At 47.3% G+C, this 10,258-nt stretch overlaps 1 protein-coding gene across 5 annotated transcripts in view; it reads left to right on the top strand.

The window, feature by feature from the left end:
* The window catches only part of CLUH (clustered mitochondria homolog), a 52,068-nt gene that overhangs the window by 27,199 nt on the left and 14,611 nt on the right, over positions 1–10,258 (top strand). For all 5 annotated transcript variants that reach the window (XR_003095392.1, XR_003095389.1, XR_003095391.1 and 2 more), the window contains exons 11-21: positions 802–1,019; positions 1,736–1,840; positions 2,935–3,035; positions 4,217–4,369; positions 5,003–5,065; positions 5,760–6,004; positions 6,844–6,928; positions 7,264–7,417; positions 7,984–8,123; positions 8,536–8,616; positions 9,559–9,684. Coding sequence is in view for 2 of the 5 variants with exons in the window: in XM_014522850.2 (XP_014378336.1) it covers positions 802–1,019; positions 1,736–1,840; positions 2,935–3,035; positions 4,217–4,369; positions 5,003–5,065; positions 5,760–6,004; positions 6,844–6,928; positions 7,264–7,417; positions 7,984–8,123; positions 8,536–8,616; positions 9,559–9,684 (1,471 nt within the window). In the remaining 3 variants the exon portion in view is untranslated. The remainder of the gene's footprint in view (positions 1–801; positions 1,020–1,735; positions 1,841–2,934; positions 3,036–4,216; positions 4,370–5,002; positions 5,066–5,759; positions 6,005–6,843; positions 6,929–7,263; positions 7,418–7,983; positions 8,124–8,535; positions 8,617–9,558; positions 9,685–10,258) is intronic.

Below are 10,258 nucleotides of genomic sequence, written 5' to 3'. Positions count from 1 at the left end.
GGAATGCTGTAATTGGCTGCACTGCAATGTGCCCGTGAGCCACTGAGTGGCTAATGCTCCAAGTGCCCTGCACAAGGCTGTAAGGTATTTAGTTATCATGCATGTATGGTCAGAAGCTAGATCTCATTTGCCTGAGAGACAGGATCTGTGGTATTCTTGCCGTCACCTGGTGGCAATGCTGATTCATTGCCTCAAGTCTGACTTGTGGAGGGGGATCGGGGAAGTCCCAGCTACTGAACTGGCAGTGACAACAAAGGGTTCCTCTCGGTGCTGGCTTCCCTGGATTTAACCGGTCTCTTGGCTGCAGGCACTTCCACTCGCTGACCTGAGGAAAGCAACCCAGAGCCCCAGTCTCTAACTAGGGTCTTGTGCAAATGAAGCTGCTGGGCTTCTCCTTGTCCTGCGATGGTTGATATGTGGAATCAGGGATAAAGGAGGCTGCCAAGGCTGCATCCTGCTGCTAGTGCTGGAGAGCCCTGTGACCACTGCAGAGCTCACTTCCCAACGTGATGCCTAATGAGAACTATGTCATCTATTGATGTTGGGGCTGGCACATCAGATTGGACAGCCTGCATCCCGGGTCAAGCATAGTATTGCTCCAATATTTTGAGATGTCACCTACCCATAGACTCCGTGCTGTCTTTTAGAGGGGGTTGCTTGTACTCCTCCATCTCTAACCACTGTGATCCTGGCTTCTGAAGCAAAAGGCCAGGTTTTGGGATGGTTGTGCAGTCTAGGAGTCTGGCTGCTCTGAGCCCTGAGCTGTTGATTCAGCGCAATCTCTCCTTTCCTTCACTGTAGGTATCTCTTATTCATGAAACTAGCTGCACTGCAGCTGATGCAGCAGAAGGCAAACAAACCCGAGAGCTCCAGCGTGCTGGAAAATGGGGCTTCCCCAGAGAATGGCACTGAGGAGAGCCAGAAAGCTGAACGGGAGGATGGTAAAATAGAGGAGAGCGTGACTGGATTAGATAGGGTTAAAGAGTTGGCGGAGACCATTGCCTCTGACGATGGAACAGGTACTTGCTGCTCTGCACCAGGATTGGCAGGTTTTCCTTCATAGCTGCTACTAATCCAAGTGAAGGGCTTCCAAGGGGAGGGGTTGGCACAAATCTCCATGCCCTTGGTCACGCTAAAATGCCGTGTCTGTCTCCATCGCATGTTGACATGTATGTGGTAGTGTTCACATGCTAATAAATTAACCATCACAGTTCTCCAGGGACAGGAGTAGGTGAGCGCCTTGAAGAATACTAACATGAAGCAAAGCTGTCGGCGTAGGAGGCACTGACTTATGGCCCCACGCAGTCTGCCAGCTGCTCTGGTTCTCTGCATGGAAAAAGTGATTTTTAAAGCTGCACTGTCCTCTCCATGGCTGCTGTGTGGTTAGTCTGCGATTCTCAGAAGAGCTTGGGGGTGAGGCAGTCGGGTCCCACCGAAAGTCAATAGAAATCATGCAGCCCCTTTAAAAATCCCTTGAAACTCCCTGGGACTTTTTTTTTTTGCAGTGCCTCTTTCATTCTGCACTGTATGCTCTAACATTGACTTCAGCAGTCTCTGTGCTCCCAGAAAATGTCGTACTGCCAGGTGCTTCTATAGTTTGGCTCTTCAAGATGATGCAGGAACTTCAGTTATCAGCTACAAAACTTGCCTCCACATCCAGCTTTGGCTTCCTCTACAACCATGCACTGTTCTTGCCACCTTGACAAAATCTCTCTCTGTCTCCTTCCTTACCCAGTGGATCCCAAAAGCCGAGAGGTGATTCGGAATGCATGCAAGGCTGTTGGCTCCATTAGCGACACGTCATTTGACATTCGATTTAACCCGGATATCTTCTCGCCAGGTATGAGCTCAGAGTGACTGGTTGGATGCTGCTGTAGAGCATAGCTGTGCCGAGCCGCCAGCAGGCAGGTGTTTTTAGGAATTCAGTAGTCTGCTAGCAAATAGTCCTGTAGCCATCTGGCTGGGTGGGCGTGATGCATGATTCTCCAAGCTGCTCCAAAAGATGTAATTGATTGTAGTGCCTGAACCACTGAGGACAGGCAGCCAGGAGTCTCCCACCAGTTGTTCACAAAACACTTCCTGGTGGTCTGCAGAGTGCTGGCAAGGCACTTGATGCTGGCTCTCCAGCACCGCAGCTGCTAGACCACATGAAAAGAAGTGGAAAACCACATGGAGCCGCCATACCTTCATGTTTTCTGTGTAAACAGTTCCCAGGGCTGACGCGTAGCTGGGGGTGGGGTTAGGCCTGGTGTACAAGGAGTGAAAGCTGGCTGTGATCTGCTTGGAGCACTTCTGTTCCTTTCCAAATGAGAGCCTTGATGCTGCATGTGTTGCACAACCCTGGAAATGCCTTCAGAGGGAAGCAAGCGTGCTGTTCCCACTGACTCGAAGGACCTGGGTTCAACCTTGTCAGTTGATATAGGAAGAATAGGAACAGTCCTCAGTTGTGATTATGGGGGCACCTGCTGAAAGCTCTGGGGGAGACGGCACTTTGACTTTTGCTGATATATGGCAGCTTTAAAGGCAGTTTATTTTAACCTGGATCCATTGGCAGAAAGGGTTTTGATTGCTCTCGGGGCCTGCAGAGCAGTCAGTCCATCTGATGAATACCCTGGCTTGCTGACTAGGTATTCTACTGCTGTGAGGATGCACAGCACTTGCAAATCTTGCCTGTTATGCAGAGAAAGAATAGGGCCCAGCCTTTAAGGTTTGCAATGCAGAAGAATGGGTACAGGACAGAACAGCACAGCTTGTAGCAAAGGCAGGCTGCCGAGTGCTCTGCAAGATAAGTAGATCTGAAGGGGCATCCTCAAAGTGGGAAATGGCTCAGTCGCTTGGGTTTCTTTCTGCTTGCTCATATTGCATATATTCTCTGAATTAGTTGCGCCCTGTGCCAGGTCCTTCTCTTACTCAGATCTTCAATTTCCCTCCTAGGAGTTCGTTTCCCTGAATCCAGCAAAGAGGAAGTGCAGGATCAGAAACAGTTATTAAAGGATGCTGCTGCTCTCGTACTCTCATGCCAAATTCCAGGCTTGGTAAGGAACAGGGGTGGGGAGAACTAATACCACCCTCCGAGAAAGGCAGTCTTCACTTCTGATCTTTATTGAAAAGCAGTTGTCAACACAGCTGTGCAGTAATTTCTTGTCTCAGACAATGGCTGGATTCTCGTGCTGGCCAGCGGGAAGTTCTGCTGATGGCCATGAAGTACAATGAACAATGCAAGCATTGGTGCAAAAGCATTTGGGGTTTTCTTTCGCATCCTCTTGTTTAAAGGCATATTCCCACCCACCAAACAATGCATTTTACCACTAGTAATTTCAGAAATGCCATCAAGAGTTGGAGCCTATCAAAGCTATAGGGCCAGGAGCCACGCAAATCACCCTGTCTGACCCCTGCACATCTTGCTGTTACCTATTCTAGCTCTGAATCTGCTAATGAGCTGATTTCCTCAGAGCCCACAGTAACAGAAATTGCCTTGCACATGGCAGCTGCATGCAAGTTCTTCCCCTCCCATAGCTGGGCGGCACCTGTGCGGCCCACAAAGGAGAGCTGCTGCCTTCACCACCCCCTGACCCTGCTCCTGGGAGCCAGTGGCGTGGGGTGGTGGGTGGCAGTGCTCTGTCCCTGCCCACCCACGCATACCCCCTAGCCCCTTTCCAAGTACCCCAGGGGTATGTGTGCCCCCTGTTGACAACCTGTGCCATAGAGCATTGCAGTTTTAAATTAGAACATGGCAAGTCCCACTCCAGGTGTGGCCTTTTCAACAGGCACTATGCATTCACATGCAGTCTTGTCATTGCTCAAAGATCCCACTTGGACTCTGAATTAGCAGTCAGAGCAAGAAAGAAGGGAATGATTAGCTCCTGCATAGTAGGAAAGCTGGATTAATTGTCTCTAGGCTCGTGTTAAGGGAATGGATTGCGGTAATTGTAATTTTGTCAAGAGTGTTTTTAAGTGGAGGCATTAGTCTCATGGGTGGAGCCGCTGAGGACCACTGCTTTACCTGAAGTGTGACCCACCACCTCACGAAGTAACCCCCTGAGGTGATAGGGCCGGACATTCAAAAGAGATCCTCTCAACCCTGAATAACCTCTTATGGCTACTAACTCTCTTCCCCACCTCCCCCTGTCCTTAACCTGAAAAAGATGCTTTCAACAAGTGTTTTTCTTCTGTGTGCAACAAACCACGTAGAACTAAGCCAGGCTGTGCTCTGCAGGTCAAAGACTGCCTTGACCACACTGTGCTCCCGATGGACGGCGCCACGTTAGCGGAAGCGATGCACCAGAGGGGCATCAACATGCGCTACCTAGGCAAAGTCATCGACTTCATCACCAAGACCCCTGCCCATGCACAGCTGGATCACATCTTTGTAAGCTCTGGGCTTTGTTTCAGGCTGTCACTTCCACTGCCGCTGGGATAATTTGTCCTGGCCAAAATCCAACTCGGCTAATTGCATTCCGCACGTTAAAAATAATAATAATAAACAGCGAGGCTTCAGACAGTAACCCGTGCTTAGCAGAGGAGCTGGTTTGCTCTGCATGCTTAGACATGCGAGCAGGGAAGATGAATCTGTGAAGGGCTCTGGGAGTCTAAGGGCATGAAAGCCACTGCCTGCTGGGCCAGAGACTGCACGTTGCAGGCCACACAGTGCTTGCAAGGTCCAAACGGACTGCCTGTTACGATGGGCTGGGGTCCGGTTCCACCGCCCGGTCCATTCTTAACAGTAAGAATGTCGGTCCTGTTGGTTGGGGATGTCTGGTATTTTACTGTAGTCCCAAGAGGCACCAGATGCCGAGCAAAGTCCCATCAGATAAAGCAACACCTCCACACGTGCATCTTCCCAACCTTGCAGTCCAAATACCTTGTTAGAGTAAGGCTCACTGTGTGAAGAGGGGCTTGCAGAACCATATTTCCTCTGCGTAGGTGCATCGATAGCAGCACATCTAAAAGGAAAAGGTTTGTTTCTTTGTCTCCATTGACTGACTTTCTGCTCTTTGGATAGAAAATTGGACTCAGCGAATTGATCACTCGATCAGCCAAACACATCTTCAAGACGTACCTTCAGGTATGAGTGAGTGGCAGTCTAACCTCTTGCCTTGCATGTTCTCTCTAATGATTTTTCAGAAGTGGGTAGCTGTTCAAATCTGTTTCCTCATTAGATAGATCATGGATGTTGCCTAGCAACTGGAAGTACAGTCTCATTAGGACTAAAATAGGTGCAAACGCATATACAAGGGAAAACAAGTTCCCACTTGAAGGCATTTCCCCCAGAGGATAATCATTCATGCTTTTCTTCCCCCAAATTTCACTTGTTACATTAAAGGCTTTTGAGAGCGAAATCACAGTTTGCCTTCCTTGTTAAAACACTTAGTCCTTTTAAGCAAACATCGGTGCATTTGCCCACCTACAAAGCTTGTTTACTACATGAACTCAAGGACATGTAGCAATGCATTTGGCTTTTTTCCAGAAACAAAAAAACCCGTTTTGTGAGTGTTCAATATGACAGTCTATCCCAAGTAACTGTACACAATGTGGGCAGGAGGCGAGTATGAGAGAAATGAATGATTTTTACATGCAGAACTTCAGCTCTGATTTGTTCTGAGAAATGCCCTCCTACAAACTTCCCTCTGCCTCAGTCAGGCACCATGATGGTATTCACAGGACAGATTGGTCTGGATTTCTAGTAGTATCAAGGTTAGATCGATGGATTTGTAATATGGAAAGGTTCCCCCTCGACTAACTTCAGTGTCTTGCTGCAGGGTGTAGAGCTGTCGGGCTTATCGGCAGCCATCAGCCACTTCCTCAATTGCTTCCTAAGCTCCTTCCCAAATCCAATTGCCCATCTTCCAGCTGATGAGCTAGTCTCCAAGAAGAAGAACAAGAAAAGGAAAAACAGGAACCTTGGCAATGCTGATAACACTGCATGGGCTAGCATGACCCCTCAGGAGCTTTGGAAGAACATTTGTTCCGAGGCAAAAAGCTACTTTGATTTTAACCTCAAATGGTAAGCACAGATTTACCCACAGTTCCCTCACTTTCTGCCTGATTTCTCCCCAGATGTTGGCAACTTCATTTTGAATACTTGATTCCAATTTTGTAAGAGATTTTTAAAGGCTTAAATAACATATGAGGAAAAAGCCAAGAGATGGAGACGGGGGCAAGGACGGGAGGATTTCAGGTGGTATCTGAAACCAAATAGACTCCACGATGCAAAGAGAGCCAAAAAGGCTAAGACTGCTCCTGAGGGGAGAGCTCCCATAGCAGAAGGGACAAGAAACCACCACCATCTAAGCAAGTAGGGACAGAGGGTGCTGTACTAGACACCAGGATCAGGTGTTAAACTGGAACTCACTCCAGTTTAACTCTCAGCTATGTGCTGGACCAGACAGTGCAGTCAGTAGGGCAGTGGGAGGATGAAGGTTGGATGGGAAGAGTAGAACATTTAGCTAAAACATCCACAGGAAAGAAGAAAATGTTTTTAAGACCACTGCCAGACCTAGATCATGATTGACTTCATTGCTACCCAGCTGAGAGTAGAGACACTTCAGTTTTTTTTTTTACCAAAAACAGACACACCCCAATTCTGCCTTTTCCCAGTGCGGACACTTAACACAGAGGAAAGGCAGAGAGGCACGTGTGACCCATGAGAACTAGAATAGACACACCGCACTGTGAGGTTCCAGTAAGTAATCCTTGCGTTTTGCTGACCTTGTTGCGTTAAAATGCAATGGTGCACGGTGTATTGCAGCTGCTGATTTTTTTTCAGGACTTCAGATACATCTTAGGTGGCTACTGTTGAAAGCAGACTTACCCTGAACATGTGGCTTTTGTGTCCTTTTGCAGCGAAAGCGTTGATCAAGCTGCAGAGGTGTATAACCTACAGAAAATTACCCTTCTTCGAGAGATCTCCCTCAAAACTGGAATCCAGGTGAGATCCAAGTCCTCCCTCCTTCCCTTGTTGCTTCTTCCCATGGGAGATGTCCTAGGTTGAGGCATGTGTGGATTCATACTACAGGGTCTTTTGCAGATTGATTCCCCACTGTGCGTGCCTTCGAGGGATTTATAGCAACAACTAGCCCTACAAAGGGATTTTAATCGGTTCCATTGCAGGATAAATGTGCCCTGTGTCCTTCAGGGAAATTGGTCTCTTCGAATGCACTCCCTTTGTCTGACTGACCAAATTGTGCCACTGCTCACAATACAAAGCAAAGTCACTGATTTGGCATCGGTTATGTCAGAGCTGTTACTTCTTGCTTCCTTCAGATCCTGCTGAAAGAATACAACTTTGACAACCGGCACAAACCCACCTTCACGGAGGAGGATATTCTCAACATCTTCCCTGTAGTGAAGCACGTAAACCCCAAAGCCTCTGACGCTTTCCACTTCTTCCAAAGTGGACAAGCAAAAGTACAGCAAGGTATGGACAATATATGCTGCCACACCTCTTTTCTTTAGGCTAGTGTTTGGTGGCACTGGCCATACTTAACCGTGTACCAAGCCCTGTGCAGCATGGCAAGCTGCCCCTTAATCCCATTCTGGAGAAGAGCAGTTTCCAAGTCTATGGAAAATACAGCTTTACCACTGAAGGGCCTGGTGTGGGTCTGAGAACTGAGATCAAGGAGTTCTTAAATTTTTATCACAAGGCTAAGGAAAAGGCAGAATCAGGCTGTCCTAACAAGTTGGCGACCTGTCACTGAATAGCTATTTGTCCCACTACTTTTTCCCTGAATCGCAGAGACTTGTCTTTGTTCTTCCTGTATATCTCTTTATGGATAGTGCTGGTTCCGTCTCTGACGATAGAAGTAGAGCTTTTGCACTACTTAGGATTGGTAGCCCAAGAATTTGGCAGAAAAATTCACCCTTGTTTAATTTTTAGCCTTCTGTCTAGGCATGCAGCTGGACATGAAGGAAAGGGTGCATCCTTCATGCAGACATGAAGGCAAGTAAACAGTTACTCAACATGCTTCCTATTTTGTGTTCCAGGTTTCTTGAAGGAGGGCTGTGAGCTCATCAATGAAGCCTTAAACTTGTTTAACAATGTGTATGGTGCTATGCATGTAGAAATCTGTGCCTGCCTCAGGCTGTTAGCACGCCTCAACTATATCATGGGAGACTATTCAGAGGTATGCAATCCTTGCTGCAGCTTTGCAGACAATTCGTGTTCACCATTTCACACTCCTCTCTGGCCATTTCCCCTTTCTGTTTCCCTGCTCTGGGTGGGGGTATAAATTCTGCTTCCAGGCTGCAAAGTAATGCAAATTAGCTTGAACTGGGAAAAGAAGTAGCTAAACACTAATCTTCTGAAGAAGACAGATTGCTCCCTTGTTTGTTTTCCCCCTGGTTCCACCTCAGTTAGCCAAGGGCTTTCCTTCTCTGCAGCTGGAACAGAGAATCCCACTTCCTTTGCCTCCAAACAGAAGTTTTGAAGTCTGGGTCCTGAGACAGTTCTCATCAAGCCTCCTGGCATCCACAAGGCATCTCTTGCAAATTTTATAGCTCAACATTTGCATCACTGTCTTGATGGTTCTTTTCTAGGCCTTAAGTAATCAACAGAAAGCGGTACTGATGAGCGAGAGGGTCCTGGGCATTGAGCATCCCAACACGATCCAAGAATATGTAAGTATGAGGATTTAAAAACACAGTGTATATACCACTTGCCCCTGGTGGTGGCATGACCTATTCATGCCTGCATCCTCGAAGTAGCTGCTGTTCTCCTAGTTCCTGCAGAAATCTCCCCAGAATCCCATTCTTCCTACGTAGCACACTTGGAAGCTCTCTTGTCATTTCTAAGCATCATGAAACCTAGAGAGACATGTGTAGAACAGGCACCCCTTACCTTAGGAGTTAATGATGAAGCTCTGAAAGGCAGGCATGACAATGAATGCTTAGTGACAGCAATGAGAGCGAGGGATTGTAATAATGTCCTTCTCTGTTAGCCCCAGCTGCCAACACTACTGAGTCCTTTCTGGATGTGCATATGCAAATCATGCACTCCTTCCAATACGAATCTGTTCTTGCAGTTGCTGTCATTTGAAGGGTCTCAGCCTTATGATTTTGTAAGCCAATAGTTTAACTGAGGATTGACACAAACATCCTATCCTATCTTTTCCAATCTGGAGTCTTGTTGGGTGCAGTTTTTTGCTCTCAGTTGCCCAATGCCTTTTTATACATCACATTCATCCTACTTATTCTCCACCCCTTTCTACCCCCTACTGATTTTTTTTTTTTTTTCATTTTTTTTTGCAAGATTTCATGTAATAGCTGGATACTGTACATGCTGGTCAGTTTTGAAATCTCCCTTGAAATTACTAGGAGACCATTAATGCAACTCGCTCTTAATGGTATATGTTGTGTGGATGCATTTCTGCAGTAACAAGTCAATCTGTAGTTTTTTTGTAGCAGTTAAAGTCTGTCGTGTTGATGGAAGACATGTAGGAGAGGCACTGCCTCTCCTACATGCCTCCTACATATTTCCCTCAATAGGAAAGGAGCTGTGAGCTTTTGTCTACTTCATGATGGGGTTTGACACCTGGCACTCAAATGTTTCTTACCTTGTAGATGCACCTTGCTTTGTATTGCTTTGCAAACAGCCAGCTCTCAACAGCATTAAATTTACTGTACCGTGCACGCTACCTCATGCTGTTGGTATTTGGGGAGGATCACCCAGAAATGGCACTCTTGGACGTAAGTAATCCTTCAGAATAAACCCTTTCAAGCCTTGTGGTTGGCTCTGAAGCTTCTTCACCTTTTTAACTCCCTATGAACAGTCATTGCCTCTGCCTCCCTTCCCCTGTGCTTTGTGCACACCCTTTTTCCTCTTAGGTGAGGAGAAGGAGGCTTGCGTAGGAAGTGGTTCTCCGGGGGAAGTGGAGGGAAGGCTGGCCTCTGGTTAATACACTCACTGAGGGGAGGCTTGGGGCATCCAGTTCATCCCAACTGTGGACCTTGGGAAAGCATGTAAGCTGCCCACTCCTCAACTACCCATTCCATATCTAAAATGGAGATAACCCCCCCCCCCCCCCCCCTTCATCTTGTTTGCCTTGCTTAGACTGAGCTCGTAATGGCAAGGATGTAGGGGTTTTGGCATGTGCAGTCTCTAGCACAATGGGGTCTTGATGTCTTTTTGGGACTTCTGGGTGTTCCTGCCAACATAAATAGCTACAGGAAATGCAGATTCACAAGTTGATCTCTAACTTGAGCCTTAAGGTTTGGTCAGGGCTCGCTTTTTTCCTGAGGTGCCTCCGGCTGTCTTCTAACA

The sequence above is a fragment of the Alligator sinensis genome, unplaced genomic scaffold (assembly GCF_000455745.1).
Source record: "Alligator sinensis unplaced genomic scaffold, ASM45574v1 scaffold118_1, whole genome shotgun sequence".
NCBI lineage: Eukaryota > Metazoa > Chordata > Crocodylia > Alligatoridae > Alligator > Alligator sinensis.
Note: the sequence above shows the minus strand (reverse complement) of the source record. Positions and strands in the feature narration are given on the sequence as shown.